The sequence below is a fragment of the Vanellus vanellus genome (assembly GCF_965231255.1).
Source record: "Vanellus vanellus genome assembly, chromosome: 10".
NCBI classification, from domain to species: domain Eukaryota; kingdom Metazoa; phylum Chordata; class Aves; order Charadriiformes; family Charadriidae; genus Vanellus; species Vanellus vanellus.
In genome coordinates, this window is record NC_138915.1 from 4,030,867 (window position 1) to 4,058,359 (window position 27,493).

A 27,493-nucleotide genomic window follows, 5' to 3' on the forward strand; every position below is an offset into this window, starting at 1 on the left:
AAGACAAAAGCCAAGAAATTCCAGGGACAAACAAAAGGGGAGGCTGAGGCTAGCTGAGGATCTACAGCTTGGTTCTGGACAGAAAAGCAGCAGGACTTCCTGGCTGCATGTTGAGAGAGTTATTGCCCCTGCAGGTATCTAAGCCAGGATGCAGGCTATCTGCCACAGCAGTGTGTGTCCCACTCCCGATGGCAGAAATAAGGTCACACTTGGCCGCGGGCAGGAGAACTTGGTTTGAAGTTCCTCCCCTGCTCCTGTTTTACTCTCCTGCCAGCGTGTATCATCCCTAAAAGGGGGAAGGGAAGATCCAGCCCTCTGCTGAATGACAGCACCAACCTGTGGCTTGGTTTTATTTTTATTCCTCCCTATCAGATCAGAAATAGAAATTCGTCAGCATGCCCTGGCTTGGAGAAGGACAGCCCTGGCACACTGGGGAATCGCAAGACGTGCAAGAAAATAATGAGGGCACCTCTGTACCTCCCATCCCCTTCTCTTGGAGCTCATGAAACTCTGGAAGAAGCAGCAACCCACTCACACCAGGGTGAAAAGCCAAGAGAGGCTCCTGGGGGAGGTTGCTGTGATTTGCTGTGCAGGCAGAGGGGCTGATGCTGCTCCTGTCCATGAAATGCCTAGTCACATACGGGAGAGCTGCTGATTCAATGCTGAACAAGGGGATTTGTGGATTTGTGTTTAACACCGGGTTTCTCATGAGATTTTTTTTTCTAAATTCAGTTGAGTTACAGTGCTTGTGAATTTAATCCTAAAAGGCAAAACAACTGACTTTTCTGAACACATTTTTTTATTGTTTAGTCTCAGATTTTATTTTTTTTGCATAAAGATCACACCTCTTTGTTTCCATAGATTCTCAGACACTCCATATAACACAAAGGAAACCCAATACACCTAATTCTCTGCTGCTTTAAACAGGCAGAAGCTCTTCTGTAATTAAGGGAGCTGAACCCATTTGGTCCAAGGTTGGTCTCCTATTTCAAAGATTGATTACTGTCAATAATCCTTGTGTGATTGATTACCTAAGTGCAGATTCAGTTTCCTCGGGGACAGCTGCAGACTTTGCAGAGAAAACCTCATTGACCCCAGCTCTGAGGTGATCTCTTGTATGAACCTCTAATAGCAAGCTATATATGGGAGATACTTTGTATAGTTTTATTATAGTCAATGATGAAGCTGAAATAGTTTTCTTTCTTGAAATATCTTAAAACTTTTAGAATTGAAAATTAAACAAGGAAGCTTAGCAAATCAGGGTCTCCTCCTTCCTGGTTCTAAAGAGTGTTGGCTTTATCTCTCTTTCCTCTCACTTCAGTCTACCAATAGACATGCCCTGAGCCCAGCAGGTTTATGGAACCAGAAATAGCATTTCTATTTCTTCCAGTATTTTTCTAGTCTAATCCCAACTAGTACCAGGCTGAACAGAGATTTATGGTTACTTTGGTTTTTAGAGAAAAATATAACCAAATGTCTCTGAACATAAAAGGAAGGTTCAGTTCATTTTAGGTGACTCATCTAAACTCAAGGCTGCTTTTGATTTTTATCCAAGCTGGTTCTTCCATCTCTATTTGCAACAGTTATATATAGGAAATCGAGATTAATTTGAGTCACATTCGAACAGCAGGGTTGTTGCAGAGCAAAGTGATTCAGGCACGTACAGTCAGTATGAAACACGTTGGTGGCACTTGGTCAGGGTGGACCTGAACCAAACCCTGGTTCTGAACCCCCAAGTTTCTGAGAAACCCACGTACAGAGTCAAACTTGGGAAATGTCAGTAATGGACCAAATAAACCACAAGCTGGGGTCTAGGCCCAGTTCTTGAAATGAAGAATTTTACCTTCAGAGAATCCCTGTGAAACATTTAGTGTTTTTTTTTGTTATTGTTTGGGGGGGGGGGGGGGGGGGAATTGTTTGGTTTTGGGGTTTGGTTTTGTTTTTTTGAATTCCAGCATGGCTTCTTTTCTCCATCTGCTTCCAATCACTGCACAGCAGATATGGATGGGGTTTTAATTTACTTCCCTTTGCAGGTGTCAGTTGAAATGTAGTGATGTTCTGTCTCCCGCTCATGCTGACCACACAGTCACTAAGTGGTTGCAGAACTCACAGCTTTTTCCCTTTTTTTTTTCCCCTCTTTACAACAGAAAAGCTTTTTCCAGATTTAGTGTGATGTCTAATGATGCGTCTCCTTAAAAAGAAGAATGTCTAGGGAATTAATTGCACTGCTAATTGGTGTTATAGATAAGGTAAAGCAGAAGTATTGAATGTAAGAACAAGAAAGCCTGTGAGTTATAATTACATGCTGAATTCTGACATGTAAAATTGTTGTTAGTTTGCTTCTTATTTAAATGATGTGTGATCCAAGCAGCTTTAACACTGTGGCAGTACTAGTACAGCTGCGATTATCAATTTAGAAGACACCCAGGGTCTTTTAGAAAGAGGAAACCTGTCTAGCCAAATCTCCTTCTATTCTCTGAAATGACGACATGTTCACCTCCATGATACTCTGTATTTTATGACACTGCCTAGCCAGGGCAAGCACAGGGAAGGAGTATCAGCTTGCTGACTTGGCTGTTACTAGCCTGTGCCTATTTTCTTAATCACAAATAGAATCACAAGCTAGGGTTAGCGGCTCTCATCGCATAAGCCTGAGTTCTTCACTCTTCTCTGAAGAGCAGGAACTGCCTTCGCTCACGGCCCTGCAGCTCCCTCCGAACTGCCAATCTGCCGCCGAGCTGTGTTGAGGGAGGGAGATAAGCAGCTGAACTGGAACCTGATCATGGATTACTGTCTTAGGTCATTCATTGAGTTTGTATGATTTCATCATTAATAACGAAGCTGCAATATAATATAACTGAGAGGCCACGATGTATTTTCTATTGTCGTTCAGTGGGTGGGGGCTGGAGGGGCAGCTGGGTTTAAAGTTTAGCTGGTATACTTTAAACTCTGTACATAACCTTGGAGGACACGGGGGTGGTAAGGGTTCACTTGTTATTTTGTTGGGATTGGTAAATTTCAGCTTGTTTTTGTTTAAATAATAAGGTATTTAATTAATGACATTGTACAAAGAGCTATTAATTTAAATGGTGCTTTTGTTCTCCTAAAACAGATCTATCTAACCTTTCTTTTTGGCAAGCCTGCAGCAATGCGAATCATGTTGACTTTTGTACCTTGGGGGAGTGCGTGGAGGGGGAGGGGAAATGCTTTTCTCTTCAGACAAATAATGTTGCCCATAGTTAACTTTCTGCTTGGATATATACACCTTGAATTCCCTTTACACTGAATTTTTAGGTGAAGTTCTCTTAAAGGGACAGAACAAGCAGAGGTTATTCCAAAAGATCTCAACTGTATCATCTTGTAATATATTGCAGCTTTATGCCAATGATTCCTTGCTTACCTGTACACAGTCCATGCATGTTTTGAACTAATTTTGCATTCTCCATTTGTGGTGAGTTATTTAGCATTTTAACCACCTTTTGTGCCATTCAACTTGTACAGAAAACATTTTTATTGACGTTTTAAAGGGAGGGGGAAGAAAAGAAAAACCCCCTTCTGCTCCCTAGTTGTAGGTAGAACTCAGTTACTTAGCAAACAGATGTAGATGAGTGGTTGTAGTGTTAGAAATGTTAGCTTGCTCGTGAACAAGCTTTTGAGAGTAAATGCATGGTCCTGTACCTCTCTCTTCTTAATTAGCTCTTCCTTTCCTCCTGGAAAGATTCTCTCTCTCTCCCTCTCTCTTATTCTGTCTTTTGTCTCTCTCGTGGTTGTAAAGTACAGATTTGGGCATAAATAAAATGCTATACAATGAGGTTTGAAAAGCAGTTCTCAACAGGTTCTCTCGGGGAACTTATTTCTCACAGCGCCTTGCCTTGGCACTTTGATCAGACTCTAACTTTCAAGGGAAAACAGATGGAGATCAGTCACCTGTTGCCTCTGCTGGAACTGGGGAACAAGTTAAATATTTGGAAGTTTGCATCACTGGTAAACGATGACATTTTGCTGATCCATTGCAGCTGAGGCACGTGGCACGTGGTGTATTGGCCGTGGCTTCCACACCTGGTTGTTCTACATGGGACTAGTCCCGTGGCCCCTCATTTGCGGAGTTTGCACACGCTTTTTGATTTTCCTGGATACACAGCGGAAGGGGGTGGGGGATCGTATATAGGAATGATGTTGTTAGGGGTTCTGTAGACAACTCCTTCTCCACACTCCCAAGCTCTGAGCTGGGTACGCAGGGCTTACTGTTGCATAGCTGTGGTTCTGTTGGCAACGGAGGACAGAGAACAGTCAAAGTCTTGGAAAAGAGGGCGTCACTCACACAGATGGATTTTGTAAGAAATGGACTTAAAAAAAAAAAACACAAAACCCTGCCACAAAACCACAAAATGTACCTAGATCCACATATCTGCCCCCCATGCCTCTTCTCACTTAACAGAATTTCCTTTTGTTAGAAGATTTGACTTTCTAGGAAAAAAATTCCATTTTTTGTGAGGTGTTGTGAACTGTTTTTACTACTTGTAATAACCATCCCAGGTCTGAGTATTCTTGTAATGCAATGCCATGCAGCAGAGAACCTGTCTACTTTATAGCTTTGCTCTCAATATTTGTTACTCATTGTTTTCTCATCTAAATGTACATTTGCAAGATGTGTGTAATGCCATTTTCAAAAAATAAAATTTGGTTTCAATATTTAGGCCGACAAAAACCTTTCCGATGCTTTTATTTGGCAAGTGTGTGTTGACTATGACTTGTGAATTATAGAGGTACTCGTTCATTTTCATTCATCAGCTTTCCCAAATCAGTCCCACTTGTTCAAATGCAGAAAAAAATACTGAGGAGGAAATTAGATGGCCTTGAATTAATTAAGACCCACATCTCCCTGACTGAAACAGCCCAACCTGCATAAAACCCATCCCTTTGACTGAAGGGATGAGCACAGTGTGGGTCCCACTGTGGGAGATACGGTGCAGGTAAGGGCAGATCTTTCCCTACATGCCGGACTTCAGTCAAAACCGTGGATTCAAAATAGCAAGACCTGGCCCCCATCTGAACTCTGTCTTGGCATCCAGGGCCTGGGCACGGCCTGTACGGTCTCACATTAGCTTTGGAAAGTTTGGTTAGATTTGAGAGATAGGCTGTGTTTGTCCTGCCTTCCCACGCAGGCCTGAAAAAGGTCCAAGTTCTTCTCTCACAGCTGCCCTGTCAGAACCACAGTGAAGACAATAACATTCTTCCTTGCAAGCCCTGAAAAATGTTAATAAGCCTTAGACCTCCTCATTTAATTATAAAGTACAACCCGCTTTACTGTTTGTTTTTGCTTCACGTCTGCAGAATTAAAAGTGAGTGGGCGATTCAGCTCTGGGCATCCCGGCTGTCGAGCCGGCTGCATGAGAGAGCTCAGATTCTTCCCAATGTTTCATGCTTGGATGGAGCCCTTTATCCTTTTTTCCCTGTGGTCACCGCATGTCAGCCCAGAGAGGGCCGTGCTCTTTGCCCTCTAGATCCAGAGGAGATGCTATGCCAACTGGCAAACAGCATCAGGGCTACCAACACATCGCCCCACTTGGTCAATTACTGGCACCCTCTTGTGATTATCGTGCCATGCTTGGACAGGCCAGAAGCACCGCATACAGTATGGTTCTGTTTGCAGTGAAAGACTGCACTAAAAAAAGTGCAGTTCCCAGAATAAAAACAGTAGAAGAAAAACACCCTAAGAACAGCCTTTATCTGAATGTGCATGAACTGAAACTGAAGCAAATGTTATCAGAAAAGCAGAACAAGTACTTTAGAAAATACTCTGCTTGTGTCTTTATGCCCCCTCAAGAGCAAACAAAGCACACTGGTGTCTTTTCTAGGGGCTATGAATTAATGAGGTCAATAAAAAACATAAGAGGTAGTGCTCCTGCCCAAGCAAAATGCTCAGAAAATAACAGATTTAAAACCCTCAACCCGCTGTGTGCATCTATCAGTCACAGTGACCCCAGGGACTCCAGAGAGGGTTAAGAGGAAATGGAGATGGTGATGGCGTATGAATCCCACTGACGCATATGAAATTACTCCTGATTTACAGTCATGTAAATGAGAGCAAAATTAAGTTTCCAAAGCCCAGCCTTCCTGCTACGTCAGCCTGGGTCTGACGTATCCCTGAATATGTTGTTTCATCAGAGCAGAAAAGCGGTGTTTGTTTCCAAAAGCTCTAGGTTCAAGTGCGCTGGCCCTAGGCAGTGTCAGTTGTCTGGACTGAAATAAATGTTTTGGCCTGGTCGGAAGCCCTTTGGCTGGTCTCTTGACCTCATCGCCATTACTTGATGCGCAGCCATTGCTCCCTGTACAAGATGGTTCCAGTCAAAGAAAACGTACTTTTTGCCTGTCAGGCTTGTCAGCTGCAAATGATCCAAGTTGTCTGTGGTTGCTGGCTTTGAATTGCAGCCCAAAATATGGCAGCCAGATCTACGCACAATAGGACATTGACTGGGCTCTGTCAGCTTCGCTCTGTGAAACGCTGAACACGGTTGTAGCATCAACTCTACGGCTCAGGGTTTATGCGGTGATGTTTAATCTTATCTTTTCTGTAAATAAAACACCTTTAAAAGTCGACAAATCTAGAGCGTTTACATGGTTTTGCCTGCAGTCTGAGCTCTGTCCCTTGTCCTCCACTGCAGCCATCTGCTCTCCCCCCAGCCTCTCTCAAATACACCTACACTTCAAAGGTACAGTTTTCCGTGCAAGTATCACCTTTACTGTAATGCAGAGCTTGCACACCTGCAAACAGATGTGACCGTCCAGACAGCCCATGGAAAAAAGTCACAGTACAGCTGTTTGGGTTTTTTTAAAATAAGGCACCAAATCAAAAAGGTTTAATTTTACAGCCCCAAAAGTAAATGAGGACTCCAATGACTTGAAACTGTAGGCGCTCAGCCCTGTATGTACAATCTTGTTACTATGAGTAATACCCACCTGGGCTCTGCATGCTGCATCGAACGACTGCACTCCTTGTGTTACGTCGCTGTAAGATGATACCAACTCTTTGTGTGTGTGTGAAGGAGCTGGAGTCATGTTGTATCGAGTGTGGCTTCCGCTACCATATACACACCTTTGCCACTGAAAATAACAATAATCATTCATTGTTAATCTGTACTTTTTATTCACAAGTAGGTCTACCGAATTTTAGAATTCCCATCAATGTTTTACATAAATCTGTTCGCCCTGAGATCCCAGAAACGTTCCACTTCACAATGACTGTGGCTCTGCTTCTCCCCAGTCTGCATGTATGAAGTGAAGCAAACATTTTGGTTCAGTTTATAATGCTTTTCTGGGTTTGTACTGTTGGGTAATGAGGCACTGAGTGCCCCAAACTCCACTGATGTGTCTGTGGGTGAAAAGCAGGAAAGACCTTGTAAAATATGTTAATCTTTGGACGGTATAAGCAGCAGTCAGGAACACAGTTGCAGTGACGTGCTCACAGCCTGAATCCAGCGGGACAATCGGAGCCTGCAGAGCCTTCAGGGAAGCACCCCTCACTGAAGGAGTCACAGTGCCGGCCCAGTGGTGACATCTCTCCCCCTCCTGTCCAAACTCCAGTGTCTAGGCCACCAGCTACAGCTGGGTTTTACTGGAGTGGTTTGTCATTGCAAAGAAGCACCTTCTCCCAAGGACACAGAAGCACCTTCTCTCTCTGCTTTGCTCAGGACAGAGTCCACCAGCTAGGTCGCCAGTGTGGTGCAAGGCGGCAGTAAATGTGAGAACCACTAAAGGATGCGAAATAAGTCAAATCAGCTGCTCGCTTGTGCTGGAAACCCATTTATTTTAAGCATAGGTCTGCCCACAGTTGGTGCGCCCAAATGAATGTTGGCAGTCAAACAGCTGTTTGGAAGATTTGAGTTGTTTCTTCTGACAACTGCGCTCCAGCGACAATGCCTGTGTCACCTTCTAATCTAAATGCTCAGAGTGTGCTTTTAGCACCCACATACAGTTATGGGAAGTGCCATTAATCTGGTTAAACCTCTCCTCTTCTAGGCACCGTGAGAGAATGACAGCCAGGAAGGCAACCGGAGCTGAGAAAAAGATTATTTCCGAAGGTCCCTCGCAACACGTCAGTTCGGTGACACAGGCTGCCACTCACAGCACTGGGGTTTCACAGCAGGTTTACTGCTTTTAATGGTACATGGAGACTGAGGAGGATTTTAGATCACTGAAAATGACGTTCAGCGTCTGTGTTCAGATCTTGGTCTTCCTGAGCCCAGGGCAACAAACCCTGAGCTTGATCACTTTCTCAGATGCACCCCTTCACCGTATGTCATAAAATCTTGCGATTTAAAAAGTTTCTCCCAGAGGTTGTCACCGCAGGCTGGCTGCTCGCTGCTCTCTAGACAACACATCGGTCAGTGTTTGTCCACCTCCTAAAGCAGAGATGTCCAAATGGATACGAGCGTCCATAGCCACGGGGAGGTCCTCTGGAGCACTGCGAAATACATTAGTGGTCTAAACACCCCAGCGGCACCACTTTAATTATATCAGTGCTTTATCAGTCCCATAAGGCTGACCCGCATCTTCAGTTGCCTTAAAAGCTTATGAAAATCTGGCCATGGGAGACGCGATGAAGAGCCCACGTACATCACACAGGGGTACACGGTGCAGAGATCTGAGTCGTGCAGCACCGCAGCACTAACTTGGCTCCTGAAGGCAGCACGGCCGCCTCGCAGAGCCGGTGGCTGCAGCGCCGCGCTGATGTGACGCTGGTGCCTTTGGGACACGGGGTAGGATCACTGTAAGATTGCCGAGGATCTTGGCATAAAGCACGAGAGCAACCAGAAAGGCCTTCTTCCCACAGGCAGTATGACCTCACGTTTTCAATTGCTGGTGGAACAAGGGAACTTAATTGCTCTTTTTGGGGACAGAAGGGGGACAAAGATGCCATTCTCTGACATGTATGGCCCCAGCTTTGCTGAAAAATAAGGCGGCAAAGCCAACCTAAGCTTGTGTTAGCCCAGCAGAGCAGCCTGACTGTAATAACCAGAAAAATCCCCGGTGAAGATGTATACACAGCCAAATCTGTTATCAGCCTGTAAATTATGGTTCATGCTATACTGCCTAGAAAGGTGACCAGCATCTACAGCAGGTCGCAGCAATAAAACCTTGATTTTAAATTAACAGATTACCAGCCTGGCCTTTGGAGAACAATGCACTTGTGCACCCAGGCAAGAAAATCTTTGGAAGATGCTGTTCTGTCACAAATTGTTCATGCTTTAATTAAGAAGTCCTCATCAGGGAAGAAGATAACTATGAAATACATGAGGGGAGGAACACACTTGATCTATAATGAAATCAACTCTCAAATGAGGTCGCCCACCCATGTACTACTGTGCACATGCAGCAGGCAGAGGAGCCAAATGGAGTGAGATGAGGCCAAGCTTCTGTAGCTCTGCAAATGAATAGGTTGTTCTTTGGGTGAGGAGGGGAACCGAAAGGGGAGGCAGTGCAGTTACATGCCGAAGAACCTGAGAATAAGGGCAAGCGTGTCCTCCCGTGCCCTCCTCGCAGCTCCTTTTAAAGGACACTTTCCTTATGCCACTGGCTCATGACAAAGTACTGCAGAACAGGTTCCCGGCACAGGTGGGCAAGTACAGCATCCCCCTCATGGCTTACTCCATTAAAGCAGGAACTAAAAAAACGCCTTTCTGTCCCCTTGACACAGATTTGGATACAGAAAAATAAGCCTGACCTTAATATCCTTCAATCTTTAAATCTAAATGACTGAAGATACTCTGCTGCTGGTCAGAAAAGTAGATCAGCTGTGACTTTTATAAATGTCAGGAAATAGCACTAGGAAAAGAGTAATTAGACCAGTAGGCTACAACTCAGGAGAGCTGCTTTCAACTCCTGATGTGGCCGCGAGTTTCTGTGTGACCTGGGGGGGTCACCAAGGGCCAGAGCCAAATCCCATGGCAGACGCCCCAAGCAGGCTGAGAATTTCTTTGGATTTCAGGCGTCCGGGAGCGCAGCGCTGCCCCGCACACACAGGAGAGGCGCAGATGGCGCTCCTGCGGCAGCGGCATCCCACGGACCACGAGCAACAGAGCAAATGTGACCGAAGCCCCTTCCAACTCCTTCTAATGTTAAATGAGACTTTGATTTAAGCCTGTTTCGGGGGGCACTGCTCCTGGAGGTCTCAGCTGCTCAGACAGAGAAGGGAAAACAGTTCAGCCCCAGAGCTTTCCTCATGACCCTGAGACAGGAACGGCTTTATCCAAATCCCACTGAGAAGCAAGAGTGCTACAGGCAATGTTTTAAATATTTAATGTTTACACAACACTCAGAATACAAATGGCAATTCAAAGAGAAGGGAACTCCTGTCTTCTGTAAGCTCCTCGGGGAGTTTTCTCTTCATGTGTGTTTTTCAGCATGACTGACGCCTGCCTACACAAACGGTGCGTGGCAGCGTATCGTGTTTCCCGTGCACCTCTGAAAACATCTGTCTCGCCGCCTTCCTGCAGGGCCCTTGCCGCCAGCGCGAGCTCCGCACCCCCACCGAGAACATCTGCCACCACACTTGTGGGGAAAAACCTCATCCATGGGACCACAGCCGGGCAAAACGACTCGCCCGCGGTGGCTGTCGGCTGTGGAAGTGGCCTCGGCCTCCTCCTCCAGTCCCTGTGCCATTTTCCTCTCTGAGCGCTGCTGGGCACGGCCTGCTTGCCCAGAACATGCCCACATCCCCCAGGCCCCGGCTGAGGTTAACTCAAGGGCCACACGAGGGCGGCTCTCCTGGCCTTTCACAAGGCAGGCGACTGGCACTGCCCGCGAAGAGGCGAATCCCGCAGCCCCGCGGTTGCCCCACAACGACACGCGCCACCGCCAGCACCAAGATGGCGGCGGGCGGCGCCCGCGGCGGGGCGGGGCGGGGCGGGGCCGCCGGGCCGGCCGCCAGCGGCCGCTCGCGCACCGTTGGGCGAGGGCGCCACCTCGCGGTCAGCGGCGGCGCCGCCCGGCCGAGGGCGCCGCTCCGTGAGGCGGCGGGCTGAGCCCACAGCCCCGAGGAACGCCGTCGCCCTGTCCGGGGCGCGGAGCTCTTCCCGAGAGCTTGAACGGCTGCTGGGCCGCCGCCGGAAGAACGGCCTTCGTGGTAGGGGCCGGGAGCGGGTGTCGGAGGGACTCCTTTTGCAACCCCGGGTCTGAGGTGATGAAGCGGCAAACGCTGTCCTGGATTTCCTCACAGCCGCTCGGGGAGGGTGTGGGACGCCCTCCCCGCCCACAGAGGCGGTGGGAAGCCCCCTCAGCTCGCCCCTCTGTGGTCCTGCTTCCAGTCAGGGCGCTCAGCGCCCGCCCGTGCCCTCGCCGCGGCGGAGGAGGCCTCTCCTCAGAGCGCTGGTGGGGGAGCACAGGGTGGGCCAGGCCGCTCTTCAGGGTCTTGCAGGGGTTTGCAGGATGCGGCCAAGGCGCTCCATCAGCGAGTTGTTTTTTCTCAGTGTTTTGTTGCTGGGGCCTGGGGGAGAGCTGGGCTGAGAAGGGCTGGTAGGGCAGCCAGGTTTGTGTCTGTTCGGGGGGGTCCTGGGGACGTTCCCTCAGGCTGTGTCTGCTCCGGAGCTGTGTTCCTCTGCCCCTCTTCGGTCTTCCCCCCGCCCCCCCCCCCCAGCCAGCCTGCCTGAAAAATAACTCCAATCACCCGCTTCAAATCGTGCTCCACCGGGGAACCTGAGAGATGGCAATGCTGCCTTGTTTTTCCCTACTTCCATTAAAATCGGTGCTGCCTCTGAGTTGCAGAATTGGGCCTTTTATTTCTCAAGGTTTAGAAATTTTTCTTACGATTGTGGTTGAGGTAGTTTGGGGGTAAATCCTGCCCTGTATAGTCATTAGGCAAAAAGCTTCTCTGACAGATGGAGCCAGGGGCAAAGCACAGCCCGTTCTATGCCCTCTGTTTTAGAGGTTGTCTTCCTTTTACTCAGTGCCAGCGAACCATCAGTCTGGGACTGATCCCTTCCTCCAATCCCTCCTATCGTTTATGCTATGGCAGGCTGTATGAAGGAACCTATTATCAAAATCCCAAGATGCAAGGGATGAGCGATCCAGATTCCAAATGCCGTTGTTGAGCAGAATCAGACCTCGGCTGGATACACAACTCTGAAAGTTTTTTGTGAATCTTGGTTAGTTTTCAGATTCTGCCTCTTGGGCTCTTCTCTGTACAAAACTGCTTAAATTAGAAAGAGTAGAGTAAACATGTAGGATTTAAGTAGAATCTCTGCTGGAAACCACCTCATGTTTTATTAACAAATTGCCCCATGAAATTAAGTGAATAATAGATGAATGTAGTTCTGGTGGGACATGATAACCTGACAGTGGAGTGTGTTTGCAAGGTGACAGGAGGTTACAGGCTTCTGTGATAAATAGTCATGAGTGGGGCAAAGCCACCTAGATGCTTTGCAGTAATAGCTCTTGTGACAGGCTTGAGAACGGCTGTTAGAGCAAAGCAGTCTGGAACTGGACTGAACTGTGAAACCAAAAAGTCCTTTGGTGTGAAGAAGACCCTTCTATTGCATCCTTCTTTGTGAAGAGCGTTTCCATAAGAGTAGCTGTCCAAGATCAGGGTTCAGTGGGAAAAGACAAACAACGCTTGGTTCTAGATAACGCGATGCTGCAGATACTGAATGAATAAAGTAGGGTGGCTTTGGACTATAGCTGGTTCAAATTCTGCTTCTACCACCAGCTTTGGGTGTTGTTCAGGCTTTTTATGATCTTGCCTCAGAGATATGGCAGCCCCAGCTGAGCTGAACCAGATGCAAATGAGAAATGTGCTACATTTACTGCTTCGGATGAAGGGTCATGTTGCTCCCAAAGGAACAGCTTCTTGTCTGATCACTAGAGTTAATTTATTCTAGTAGCCACAATTAATGCTGATACCCACTAGCATCCTTACTTGGGACACCTCTTAACCACTTTAACAACTCTTCAGAAGTGCTGCCCATTGCCATGGTGAGCCCATAGCTGTTCTGCATATCCTGCTATCAAACCTTCTGCTGACAGCCCCACAGGAAGGCAGAGTCAGAGGACACGGACTGGGTCAAAACAGCCCCTTGTAGTCTTTGGCAGCCATGTAATAAACTGCCTGCCCTGGGAAGGCCAGTGTGCTGGGGGTGTGTGTGTGTAGTGGTTCCTGTGCATGGGCTTGAGGACCGAGGGGTGTTGGAGTTGCTTGTGGGTGCAGCCTTGTGCAGGTGGCAAGGTGTCCCCTTGTAGGGGAGGGCACGTATTTGTGGAGGTATAGATGGGTTCTGAGCATAGGGACAGAGCTGGGTGCTAAATGCACAGATGTGTGGGAACCACTGCCTTGCGAAGGAGCAAGTTCTGTTGTTCACTTGTGCTGTGATGTGCCTTTACACAAAGGGCCAGCCCTGGGCTCTTGTTTGCCTGCTGAGGGTGCAGGCAGGAGTCAGGTTTGGAAAGCAGCAAGTCTAGAGCGGAGGAGTGTGGTGGGTCACTGCTCTGGGGGGTGTTAGCAGGCTGTGCAAGGCAGCAATGGGGAAACCAGGGATAGCTGGAGATGCAACACAGTCATTGATGTAAACCAGCCGAGAGGAGTGCGTGATGGTGATGCTCAGGACATCTCCAACAGGGAGGCTAAAGGCTGCTGGGAACATCCAAGGATTTCAGGTACTATGTTGGAAGGTTAAACTGTCCGCAATAAGTGAGACCTCTTTCCAGATCACAGCAGTATATGTGAGCATGTATCTTTGAATGTTTTGGCATAGCCCTACTGAATTACAAGCTTTTTTTGCCATGGTTCTGCAGTGGGACCAGAGCTGTCTGATTGCCCTTGGTTGCCGCCTGTGTGGCTCATCTTGCTGCCTGTCTAAAGGAATTCCTGTTTCTGACAAGACTTCCAGCAAGAGCAACTCCTCAGCCCAGACAAATTGCATACAATTCTTGGATTATGCTACCAGATTTATTACACATATGAAAAAGCTCTGATGGTTTTGTTCCACATTGGATCAAAGGCAGCTACTGTGAGAACACGTCTATATAAGCTGTCAATATTTATTATCAGCTCGCAAAAAGTAAAATTTTGTTGTACTTGCTTGGGATTTTTCTTGTTCTTCCCTCAACTGCGCAAATGAATCACAGTACGCGTGGTATATATAGGCAGACGTCAGCTTTTTATTATGGCTTAAACTCTGGTCTACTTACTCAATCGTGAATTGAAAACACATGGCTTTAGTATGTAGGGCTTTTTTACTCATTAAATGCGAAAGCTGTAGTGGCAGTTTCCAGGGACTTTCTTTCCAAATTTCAGCATGCCTTCAAAAGGAAGTCGGGTAAGTGCTTTATAGGAGAGCAAACAGTCCTGCAGCGAGCCTTGCAGTACAGAAATTTATGATACTACTTAACACTTCGTCTTCAGAGTGTTTTCTGGATGTAACTCATCCCCTGAGATCCATACTCCTTTAGGCAAATAGGAGATTTGCTGAATAGCAAGGTCTGGGAGAAGGAATGGACCTTTTTGTAAACTTATACCAGTTATGCTAAAATAAGGAGGGCTAAATGGAGGAGGCAAGTCGGGGACAATACTTAAAACTACTGGTACAAATGAAATATTGTATTTTGAAATGGGGCTTGTTCAAAAATTGGACTACATCTACTGAAATATAAATAAAAGCCACGTAATGATAAAACATAGGTGTTATAATCCTCAAATGAGAAAAAAGTCATGTCAAATTAATCCAAATGTTTAGGTCTTACCCAAAATAAAATTGGGTCTGAGCAGAGTATGGAGAGAAGTTTTTTTCACCAAAACCATTTCTTAATGAGAATTAATTTTTGTCCTATTTTTTATTTTGCCACAGCACAGAGAAATGTATTCTTTTCTGAGTTCTGAACTATGTTGTTACCCCCATGAATCGGTATGTCTTCCTTTACTAGCACAGGGAGAGGAGCAAGACAGGACGAGCAAGTGAGGATGAGCAAGCTCGTGACGGATCCGAGATCAAGAGAGCTGGTCCACGGTGCTGCAGAGCCCAGGAGCAGCTCCACCTCCTTGGGGACCTCTGGAGTCTCTTCTGTGCTTCTCCCAGACGGGGCTTCTTCGTCATTCAGGTTGTTTGCCCCTCCACAAGTGAAAAACGGGAACAGCAAAATGAGGCAGTTCAAAGCTGTGAACAGCCAAGCCAGGAGAAAGTACCCGGCGGCGTGCGAGAGCTGTCCCTTAGGCTACTACAGGCTCACGGCGGTGCTCACGGCCAAGGGCACAAAGCCACTCATTGGGTTTTGCTGCATCTGCTGCTCTGCACAAGCCCATCCAGCTGTGAGTCCTACAGAAGCCCTGGGCGACTCTTCTCCACGGCCTGGACGGGCCGTTATCGGAAGGGACGCGCTGAGGCAGTGGCATTGACACTGGCTTTATTCAAGTGAGGAGCAGCGTGCAGCCTAATAAGGAATATAATATTTTTTCATGGTGCACATTAGTCTGCCCTGTTTTCCACACAAAAAAAAATGCCTGCAACTCTTGCCAAACAGCCTCGCCTCGTCTCCTTCTTTAAAAGTTCATTCACAGTTACAGCCACAGTCGCAGCTGACAAACGGTTTACCGGAGGGAAACAAGGGTCTGCATTTTGGGTCAGCTCGGAAGGTTTCCCGTGTCCCGGTGACTCATACTGGAAGGGTCATCCCGAAGCACACCCCCCTGGTGATGTGATCTTGGTACAGTCCAAAGAGTTTCAGGTTGAGGAGCCGAGAGGATCTTTGTTTGCAGGAGTCATTCTGGAGTTTGATGTGCCTCAGAGCAGGGACAGACCTCAGCCAGGTAAGTGCCAGAGGTAGCCTGTAAACTGGTAATTACTTGATTTGCACCTTTATCACCAGGATGGAAACTTTGTATTACTAATAATGAGCACTTCAGCCCGCACAGTGAGAAAATGCTTTTGCCTACTGCAGTAATGGACATTTCTTTCAGAAAGTCACATCTCGACTGTACTAACTCTGACCCACGCGCTCATTGTGATTTATTGCAAAAGCATGGTTGCTCTCATTTCTTCTGGGATAACCAGTCTAACACTAGTCTTCTCTCTACAGGCATCATTAACAGTTATGCCAAATAAAGGGACCAGGCTGATAAAGCGTGATTTGATCTCAGTGCTCATATAATTCCATTCTCCATACTGTCTCTGATCTTCCAAAATACTGTTGGTTCCCTCTGTGGATTCTTTCATTGTGAAATTTTACTTTTTGATGTTCTTGTGAAGGAAAGATTTTTATACTGTTTCTAGAGTAATACATAAGTAGATACATAAAATGATGGCCTGATAGGGAGTTACCCATTAATTTGCAATCATGGTCTTTTTCTAAACTAACTTTTATGAAAAGGCAGAATGCAGAGATACTGGAATTCTGATGAAAGCTGTTTCCTGTGGTTTCAGCACAAAAGTTTAGCTCGAACAAATCAACTGACAGTTGCTGTTAGCGTTTTCTTTAGAGCTTGTTATAGACCTCTTGACCTGGATTAATGCTAATTGTAACAATTGGCATCTACCATACTAATTTACTTTTTTTTTTTTAAATTCAAGACTGGAATTGTACCTCTCTAGTTAGCTGCAAACCTGTCTGGTCTTGAGGCTATAGTGGAAGCCACTGAAGGTCAAGTTTTTTGAAGTGTGCAGATACCTGTGCTCTTTGGAAAATCCTGTCTGCCTGCATATCCTTAAAAATGTGTCCCATAGCCACTTTATGTCTTCCCTAAAAAGAGATATGTTATATTAGTTTAACTAAAGGATCAAGCTATACTGAGATTGGATCCCGTGCAATATGCACCACCCGAAGCAGGACTTCTTTCACTAGAGAAACAAAGCGGTGGCATAAAATGAGCAAGTGGCAACTGCTGGCCTGAAACAGAAACGGGCACCCTCAGTACTTGCTTCTGAGTTCTCTTGAAAAGGCAGCACGTGCTCACACGGTTGTTTAGAAAAGCATTTTAATCTTGCATGTCAACTGCAGGCAAACGTGCGTGTGTTGATCTGTAGTGCTATATATTCCTCCTTGCACCATCACCCTGGCTGCTCTAGGAGTCAGAGACCCTCGAGTCCGGATGTGCGGAGAGTTTTGAATTTCTGAATGCTGGCTGAGATCTAGCGAGGCACTGGAGCATCTTCAGTGAGGACAGAGGCAAAATGCTGGGGCCTTAAGGCTGAGATGTAGTCTAAATAAGTTGATTCAAGCAACTGCTTAATGCCTAAACTGTTAAGTGCCACATATGCCTATAGCTCGTGGACTCTGCGTGCCCTTAACTTAGTACGTGCTTGCTACAACAGAGCTGCTGGGTGCACTGTGGGTTTCCAGTTGTGGCTGCCAAACAAGTTGTGCCTCTGGCGCTGAGCCCCTCGGGGTCTTGGCACAAGAGCCCTTCCAGCAGTTTGCTTCTTATGTGTGGACCGGACCGAGAGCCACGCAAAGCACAGTGGCAAAACCCCGCACTTTTCTAGTTTGGTTGAAGGCAGCGGGGCAGCGTGTGCTGCTTTTTGCCAGCAGTAGCCTCTGTCTGAGAGCGCTCGCTGAGAATCAGTTCTCTGTTTGGCGTGAGCGGTCAGGCCGCGGGGCTCCTCGGGGCCTGGCCTTGGCACCCAGCCGCAGCCCTACCGCTGCAGGTGTGTGCGGCGGGGGGGTGAGCTGGGAGCGTGGCCGAGCTCGGTCCCTGGGAGCCTGGTCTCTACAGCTTTCAGTGGAATTGAAGGAAAGGAGCCCTGTGCTTTTGTCTCTCCTCGCAAAGATCTTCGAGCATTTTAGGCATTGAAGGTTTCACCTGGAAACCGATCAGTTGGAGGCAAAGGTCTGCTCTGCTGCTGACTCCGTTCCTTTTTAAATCTTTGCCTTCGCCCAAGGAGAGAGAGAAAATGGTTAAAAGCTATTGCACAGGCAACTACACTGGAGTAAACTCTCACAGAAAAGGCAAGGAGAGGAGAGAGGGAGTAAAGCCAAAGTTTACCCTCTCTGAGTGTGTTCTGCCGGGATTTCGAGTGATTTTGACCATGAAATCGGCATCGTACTGCTGAGTAATCCCACGCACACATGCGTGTTGATTTCGCTCAGTTTTCAAGCTGAAAAGATCACACGCACCCCTGACCATCAGCCCTGCAAATTCAGCTGCCTTCTGCTGGTGCCAGATGGAGTCCTTCCCCTTTGGGCATAATCACCTGTAAGTGCAGCTTTTCTCAGCTGCTGTTTGCTCCACCTCTCCAGCCCCGGCACCATCAGCTCATGCCCCTGAAGGCTGGACCAGCTGTGCTTCTTACTGTGGGCTGAGGGGGCTGCAGCGTGTGGACAGCCAGCACCTCACGCCCCAAAGGGCTGCAGAGGGTTTGCAGGGCGTGAGCCCTGACTCCAGCACTCCCTCCCTGAAGGGTACGAATGGGTTTGCATTTTATGTCACCAGGAACTGACTAAAAGAGAGGTGGGAGAGAGAACAAGCTCTGAAAATCAGGGACAGGGCTCCTGGCGGAGCTGTTGCTTGGCTCCCGGATTTACGGGAATGGCAGGCTTGGTCCTGAACTGACACCCCCCCTCCTGAGCCGTCTGGCTTGGACACAGGCTTTGCAGTACAAACTGCCAGCTAAAGTGCTATAGAAAGTCTCTCTCTGTCCCAGTAAGACCTGAAATAAAAGCTTGGTAAAGCACTGTGATGTTGCAGTACAAGTGTTGTGATTAATTTTATTGTAGTAAAGCTTTGGTTTGTAGCCAGGTGAGTCCTTGGTGCTGTCCATGAAAGCAAATGGGTTGTGGCCAGTCCTATTCCCGGTGCCCACTTGGTCTCTGCTGCATTTCTGCTCAGAAGTGATAGGATATGGGCAGATATTCTCAGACGAAAATACGTTAGTTTTCCTCTTTCGATTTTAATGCTAAGTATGGCAAAACTGCACAGCAGACCAATGTTGGCACCTTCCTATTTCTTTGTGAAGACAAATGCTTGTGTCTCCTTCCCTTAGCCAATTCTTGAGCTGAGCTAGACAGAGAAACCTTTACATGTCTATTAAAGTACTGAGTTACAGAGACCATAAAGTAGCCGAATTAACCTTATTTTGCTGAAAAATCCAAAAGCTGGATGAAAGAAGGGTTAATGCTGCACAGTCGTGGGGTGCCAAGAGCACGCAATAAAACTTGGTATTTCATCTAAGCAGGGAGAGAGCATTGCCATCCAAAACAACTGATAAGCCCTGGGACCACGGTCATTAATACTGGACTGGCTGCTATTAAATTATCCTGTGCAGCCAATTTGATCCAAATTTTATATGCTCTAACTAATGCAATTGCATATCCACACGATACAGATTTAATGCTGACTTTGTACTTTTATCTTGGCTTATGCAGAAGAAGAGAGGATACCCAGTCCAGCATAAAGACTCCCAGTGCAGTCAGTGTGTTGAACCGTTTAAAAAATTTAAATGAGTAAATTTCTCCACTAGCGATGCTCTGTGTTACGGGCAGTGATGCTTCTGATGCATCAGGAGCAGTGGAAGAGCCAGGACCATAAAATCACAGCGTATGTGAGGTGGAAGCTTTCAACTGCTTTAAATTCCTCCGCACTCTTAATACAAAATTGCAAAGTCACTGCTTTGTAAGGACCTGGGATCCTTCTGCACAGGAAGGGAAGGCAATAACCTTTTCCAGCTGGAGCCCTGGAAGTGCCTTTAATTAGTTTTACAGAAAACCAGTTCAGAGTAATTTAAAGCTTTTGGCTACAGGGCTGCTTTTTTGGAAGCACTCCCTGATTTTATTGTTCTGAAGCAAGCTGGAGAAAGATGTTTGGGAAAATACTAAACTATGTTTGCAAACAGTTAAATACTCGAGTCCCTGTTTTGCTGTCACAGTCCAAACAGTGGCTTTGAGGTTTGGTGATAAGTCAGTATTGAAAGAACAGAGTTCAGAGTTGGGAGGTTTTCGGGCATTTCAAGACGGTCACACAACTGCAGTTACAAAGGAGAAACCCAAGAACCAGGTGTTGGCTGTTATTATTATTGGTGAGGCTACTCTTTGCATTAAACAAAAGCAACTTGGCACCTGCAAATGGATGATAATCTTAAAACTGGGATGCTGCCCCAGAGCGTAGCATATGCTGTGTGTATCCTTTCTGGCATCCCTCCCCTGATTTTCCCAGACAGGGGCTCCTGGAACAGCAGGAATGTGGTGCGGAGGCTGGGGTGTGCCCAAGCTCTGGCGGTTCTATCTCAGGATCCACTTGCTGGAAGAAGCAGCTTCACGTTCAAACCTGTGTTCAACTGTGGGCTTAAATACTGGCTAGAAATGCACTTTGCCCTTTTAGTCCTGGTGCTGTGCATGGAGATTCCGTTGTCCTGCAACTGGAACAGAAAAGTGGGATGCATGATAAAATTTCTGTTACAACATGCCAAACCGTTTCCTTGAAGAGGAATTTCATCTAGAACAGAGGGTTCGCTGCAGCTGCTTGGCAGTGTTCGCCTTTGGGACTGAAAGTGCTGGTTTTTGTTAAGGCAACCCCAGCTCTGTGCCATCCCTGCGCCACTCCTGCAGGGGTGGGAGTGGGAGGGACGCTTTCGCGTGCAGGCTAGCTCGCTGCTGAGGGGTGCAGTGGGCTTAACAGCTGCAATTACTTCTCTCTGACTTTTTACACTGTGTGTCACCTAGTTACACAGAGTAACAAAAATGGGCTGAGAAGAGATGAATTCTTCTGTTAGTTTTTGTGTGCTTATTGCATGAATTTAATGGTAGTGAGAGTGTAATTTTCACTCATGTCTGGACAGTTACTCAGTCTTGTTTGTTGTGGATCTTCTATGTAGCAGCTGGGGAAGAGAAAGTTTAAGGCAGGAAAATGTGAGTGTAAAGAAATACTATTGGGTGGTGGAAATAATACTTGAAGCTCATCTTAATGCTCTTGTGAAGAACTGGATTTCAAGTGAATGTCCCTTTAATTTAAGGCTGCTAATAACGCCAGGAGCTGGTATTTGCCACTCTCTTGAATGTGATTCAGCCGTACTCTTGCTGGCTCTGGCAGGGGAATACATCTGTGACTATTAACTGTAAGTAAAAATGAAATGCTTCTGTTGTCAGGCTAAGGAGGGGACTCTGCGAGTAGAGCCTGATTGAGAAGGGGACCTGCACTGGCTTGTCTGCGCTGTTCTGCTGAAATGCTTTTTCCAATCAAAATAGGAATCTCGCTGGAAAAAGAGAGGGTCAGAGAAAGACTTTAAAACTCAGTGATTGAAAGCTGAGAGATGTGGGACCTCCTGTGCTCCTTGCTGATATCAAGGGGGATTGCCATGGTGCTGTAGAAACCTTGGGGTCAGCTGTGGAGCTGTTGTGCCGCCCAGAGAGGTGAAGTGCTGGGGAGCTCAGCTCAGAGGCTAGAAAAGACAGAAAGCAAAACTGTAATTGTATACGGTCAGGCAAATAAACCAAAAATATACGAATGGCTGACTGGTAGAGCTATTTGAGGTTTTTTCCCCCCTTCCTCCCTCTTCTGTCCCTCCCCTGTAGTGGCCCCTTTCTCTCTACAAAGCAGTAGATGGTCTCCAAACCGTGGTACAGTATTTTTAGGACGGTGCTTCTTAGCCCTCGTTACGCTGTACACAGCTCGCTCTGCCTCACGTGACAGCACAGGGAGTCCTGGAAAGAGCGGCTGCCGAGCTGTGCTTGGTGTTTCCTCGGCGCAGCTGTACACTGTGAGTGTCAGCCGAACCAGAGGTAAATCTGTTGGGTGCAGAGCAGGGGAAGCTGTGCTACTGTGAACTGGAGAAAGGAGTGTGGTTCTTAGTTTGGGAGCTTTGATGTTCAACTGAAGGTCAAAAACTGGGAGCTTCTTCAAAAATAAACCTTGGAGTGGGAGCCAGGTGCCTGCTGTCTGTCTCAGCCAGGTCAGGCCATGTCCTGGTAGGTGAGCAGCCCAGAAGAGCAGGGGCTCCATCCTCAGTCCTCAAACCACTAGGCTATTGTACAGAAGCATTGTATAGAATGTATAGAAATGTATAGAATTTATAGAAAAATATACATTCTTTTACTGTGGACTTTCCAACACGAAAGAGACTTCTGTTGTGTTTCAAAAGGGTGGTTTTGGGTTCCTGCAAAAGTGAGTTCCTACTAGTTCATGAGATGGTGATGGGACATCAGTTCAGCTCCAGAGCTCAGTGTCTCCTGGGCAGATGGAAAGCAGCCAGGCTGGGCAGCCCTGGGCGCCCGAGTCCCTTTCTAAGACACGCGCTCAGTCGTTTGCTCAGGATGGCCCCGGGAGCCTGGAGAGGGGCCGGTTAGCAGCCTGGCAGGAGAAGACTCCTTGCCAGCACTCCTCTTGGTGAGCACTGCGCCATGGAGCGCAGGGGGAGGCAGGTAGCAGCTTGATTTTGTGTGCCGTGCTTTATGACCGCTTCTGCGCATTGCCGTGAGACTGGCTATTGTGTAATGGGGTGTTAATCCTGGAAGGATTCATGTTCCAGTCCGGCAGATAGAAGGGGAGAAAGGGTGGGGGAATGAGGTCATTAAAGACCTATCTCTATGAATTAAGCAGTGACAGCTGAAAACCTTATCACCCAGGGGCTATTTTAAAAACAAGCATATCTTGCAAATAGGCTTGGTTTAGAATGTTAGTTAGCTCGTGGGGAATTTTTAATAAATAAGAATGCCAGTTATCATGAAATAATCTATATCCCACCCAAATTAGCCAAACTATTTAATTTTTTTTTGTCCCTGAGCTATCTGTATAATTGACAAGTTGTTCTGCACTTGAATTTAAAGAACTGGTTTGTGGGGGGAAGCAAGTGTATTTGCTTTGTCGTGGGAGGCTATCTGCCACGTTAAATGCCTTGTGATTTTTTTTTTTTTTTTGAGGGAGATAATTAGCAAGAAAATAGCCCTTAAGAAAATGGAAATTGCTAAAAATGCCATAGTATCAGTGAGCCACTTTGGTTTTGAACAGTTCATTTAAGTGTAGTTTTGTTTTGTTGAAGCGGGATAACAGTCACTAAGGGGCTGCATGGCCCAGTTCCGGAAAGGGGAGCCATGGCCTGGCTGAAGGCATAGGAATTTTTCCATCAATTCCAGCAGCATCAGGATTTGACTCAAAGTCATTACAGTCCTGACAGACAGATGCAAAATTTATTGCTAGATTTTTGCCCGAAGAAAGGATGGAGAATGAGCTGGCACTTGAAGATTTGGCTGGTTGAAACATTAAGAGTAAACTGGTTCTTTGTCCTATTGCTTTGGCCTTTAAGGTTCTGCTGGTAGAAATCAGGTGGTAGATCACCCTGAGTGGGGTTAAGAGGCTTTGGAATGGGTGCAAGAATAGCAACAAGGTAGAAGAGCAGTGCTGAATACTCTTCTCATTCCCATGAGTGAAGGCATTAGAGCAGCATTGCTCATCCTGGAAGGGCCATTTAATTTATTTTGAGGTGAGGGGGAGAGGACTGAGGGGGGGGAAGGAGAGGGAGAGAAGGAGGTTGTTAAAACCATCCTTAGACTTTTTGGCCACAGTAGCTTTCACTCACAAGGACAAAGACCATGATAAATTGACATTTCCAAGTGTTCATCATTACTCTTCCGTAATTCTCTCATTGTGCTCATTTGCATGCCTGGAAAGGCTTGTGTGTAGCTTGGTTTAGTTTTCTGCCGATTTGTGGAATCTCATCCAATTCATGCTGCAGGTACCTCAAGGAGCACAAGCTGAGATGGCTGCAACAGGACCCAGTAAGCAGGTTGCTAGGACGATGTGATACCATGCTCCGCCGCATGCTTGTTGTTTAATTCTTACGATCTGACATCAGGACAACCTGCATTTATCTTTGTTACTGTAGATAATTCAAGGACGGGAAGATACATCTCTAACCCATAGCAGGAGGGAAGAGGAGAGGAACTGGCCCGCAGGAGTGTTCCAAACAAAGTGAGTTCAGATACTCTCTCCACTCCCTCTCTTGAAATAGAGGTAGCATCCCTCGTGTCCCCCAGACTTCAAACTACCCTGAATAATTTCTGTAGTTGGTTTCCGATTTGTAGAATGTTTCAAAGCAATTTATTTGAGCTCTGTGGCTGTGACTGTAAACTTGCCAGGTTAGATTGTCGCGATTCTGGGAACTAAGGCAAGTCGTTTCAGTTTTTTGTTGTTGTCGTGAGTGTGGGGGTTGGTTGGTTTTGTTTGGTTTTGTTTTGTTTTTTAATTCTCATCCATTATTTGCAAATATTTGCTGCTTCTGGGAATTCAGTTCCCTGAAATATAACATAAAGTTCAAAGACAATAACACCAGCCAAAGTATTGTCACTTAAATTAAGATGGAGAGCTGTGGAAATCTGGTTTCGGTTTCCTTTAAGCATAAGAGTTGGAGTAGATAGAGCTTTAGTGGCCAGATGAAGAATGTAGAACAGCAAGATGGTCCAGCCCTTCACACGTGGTACAGAGTGAGGGCCAACCCCTACTCTGTTACCTTTCCAATCAATTAGACAAAGCCAAATGCTGGTTTTGTGCCTGGTCTGGACACTCTAATATCTTTCCTGGTAAGAGTTCTATTCAGCCAAAAATACCATCCTGATATATAAGGTCGTCTTGGTTTTTATGTTTTTCTAGTCTACTACATGACATAATCTAATTTATAACCTAGTTTTTTAAGCAAAAATCAGTAATTAATCTTGTTTAGAACAAGTTACATGCTCTGTTATTAAATACCTGTGAGTGGTATCATCTATGAATTTTAAAGAGCCTTCATAATTTGCACAAGCCAATATTCATCTTATCTACACAGAAAGACATGTCTTCATCAGTGCAACTCTTCAGAGATCAGAATTACCACGAGCTGAAAGGGCAGTGTATCCAGCAGAGACGTCTCTTTGAAGATCCCAAGTTTCCAGCCTCAGATGACTCCCTTTTTTATCAGTCAGCGCCACCGAGGAAAGTTGAATGGAAGCGCCCAAAGGTGAGGAGGTGCTGTTTGTATTGTTTCACTCCTACTGTCTTCTCTGTGCTAAAACTCAGTTATGTGAGTATATTCTCCCTCCCTCTTTCCATTCATTCCTTTTCACTGTGTGATTCAGACAGCAGCCCCTCTGTGTCACACTGCTGTCCGAAATGAAAGTCATGCCTTACTGTAAGAAGACAAAAAGGAAGCGTTCTGTGCAGTTTAATCGTGCTTTTTACTGTAGATAGCTCTCTAATCACAAGCAGCAGTGTGAGGTGACTCCAGCCATAGTGATGTTTAAATCAGGCCTCTATTTAATTAAGAATACCAGTAATTAAGAATACCAGTAATTAATTAAGACTACCAGTAATAGACCAGTCAATACAGGAATATATTCTGCGAATAAATTCTCCATTTTCTGGGTCAATCAGTGGATATGTACCTGTCTAGGTTGCTGTGTTGACAGAAGCATTTCAGCAAGGTGTTGAGATTCTTAATTGAAGTTTTTTTCAATATCTGTCACTTCTTAAGGGCCTGGTGTGTACGCACAGTAATTGCAATATAAAATCTGAGCTTTAGCTATCCAATCTAGTACCCCCCCAAGCTGTCTGTCTCTTTTTTTTCTTTTTTAAGTTAGATATAACCCTTGCAAAAAACACTATAAAAAATGAGATTTTACTAACTGAATAGCTAGTGTCTTCCTGCCTGGAATACTGGAAACAACTCAAATAATAATGTATGATTATTGTTCATTATTCTAGCTCTCTCCATGTTTTCGGAGTAACTTGTGCCTTTTTAAAATGTATGGGGAAAGGAAATATCACAGTAGCAAGGGGAAGTTTCTCCAATCTCAGATAGCTGGCTAGTTCATTTATATGTATAATTGTATATTGTATAGTTCATTGTATATGTATAATATGTATATTTGTAATTTTTCTTGGAGGAGAGAGTAGGAAAGAGAAGAACTACAGTGTGCCCAGCAAGGGGGTTATCTGAGGCAGCAAATAGCAAGGCACCATTGGTGGAGTGGTCTTGTTACACTAAAAAAATGCTTAAGATATTTCTAACTGCCACCAATGGAACGAATTGAGAGCCCTCAGTATCAGCACATACCCACTTTCTGGTCAAAGCAAATGGATTAATTTCAGTTCCACGGGGAACTAATTTGTGCTTCCAGAATCAGTTGGTTTGCTCTCTACATAGTGCCAAAACTAAGGAAGCCATGTCTGTGTAGTTGGCTGCCAGGTTACCTTTTGTATTAAGTATACTGGAACCATCAAGCCCAGCTACATATGGGTCTTGGGAGCTTTGAATGACATCTGCAGTATAAGGCAGGATGCTCACAAGCTACTCCCAGGGAATACTCAACTACACAGGTGCATAACTGATGCAGAGGAGAGAAGGTGAGTTCCCAAGAGGTGTCTAAGCAAACATTTGTTCTGTGTTGAACGGGATACCGACTTCCTCGGCTGTCTTTCAGAGAGGTTCTGGTGAAATTTAGCAGCAAGTTTTACCCATAGGGAACGGAATTTTCCTTTACTGGTTGATATGATCTCTGGTCTCTGCATGGCTATACTGAAGTTACTGGATTTTGCCTTTGACTTCTATAGAAGTTTGTTTACACACCAGTGATTTCAGATTCAAAACGAACAGCTATTGTCTGTACACAACCAATAATGCTTATGTTTATTTGCCACTTTTACTAGCATCTTAACAGGAAAACGAATGTCATTTGCTTCTAATTGTGACTAATGTACTAGACATTTCAAATTGTTAATATTAGTTATACTGGGGGTCTGTTAATTGGTTTGCTCTGAGGTTTATGCTTCACATATCTTGTATTTATGAAGTAGTTCAGAGCCATAAGCAAATAATTCAGAAGAACACAAAATCATTCCCAGCTTTGACAATGTGGCTTTCCATGAGAGTGTAATCCATTCTCATACTCTGACAAGTGTAATGAAGAGGACAGTGGAAGCCTCTGCCAGATGCACACCGTAGTTCTACCCTTAAGTGTGATGAATTTGTCCTTTACTCTGCCCATGTCCACTTTTGGGATTAGGGTTAATCTGGAAGCACAAACTTGGGTGTCTTTTCTTAGAAAAAATGATGCCAATGACAATGTGATCTACTTCATATGCAGCTGATACTATTCCCTGGTCTCTGTGACAGGGGATAACAGATGAGGCTGCCCAAGGTTGTGCTGTATTTGCCAGGATGGCACTGGAGAGTTTGGGTTTTTTCTTCTTTTTCCTGGTGGTGTTCACTTCTCACAGCCATTTCAATACTGAAATTTTAGTGAGAAGAGCAAGGGTTGCTTTCCTGCTTCTCATTTTAGTTTTCCAAGTAAGATGTGAGACTGAAGAACGGGGAGAATGAATTTGGAAAAAAATGTAGGCATTCCAGAGTCTTTAGGTTTATTTTTATTTCTGTAGTGCTTTCCTGTTTATTGGAATCTTTCATCCCCTCATAGAAGGGGAAATGCCACGCGATCAGTCACAGCGAGGTCAGGAACAGCCTTTCTGCTTCCTAAGACATGGGAAGCAAGAGCTAGGTTCTAGACAAGGATGCCATTTTAGGCCGTTCTTTTGTGTGCGTTCATTCAAGGT

The 27,493-nt window shown here is 45.9% G+C and overlaps 1 protein-coding gene across 3 annotated transcripts in view; it reads left to right on the forward strand.

Moving 5' to 3' along the window:
* Nucleotides 1-15,727: 15,727 nt before the first annotated feature.
* The window catches only part of CAPN6 (calpain 6), a 68,731-nt gene continuing 56,965 nt past the window's right edge, over nt 15,728-27,493 (forward strand). Inside the window, exons 1-4 of one of the 3 annotated variants that reach the window (XM_082488394.1) lie at nt 15,744-15,793; nt 23,643-23,685; nt 23,793-23,878; nt 24,732-24,902. In XM_082488394.1, coding sequence (XP_082344520.1) covers nt 24,738-24,902 — 165 coding nt within the window. In that variant the 5' untranslated portion in view covers nt 15,744-15,793; nt 23,643-23,685; nt 23,793-23,878; nt 24,732-24,737. Of the gene's footprint in view, nt 15,794-23,642; nt 23,686-23,792; nt 23,879-24,731; nt 24,903-27,493 lie in introns of all 3 variants that reach the window. The other 2 variants (XM_082488393.1, XM_082488395.1) reach the window with 2 other exon arrangements.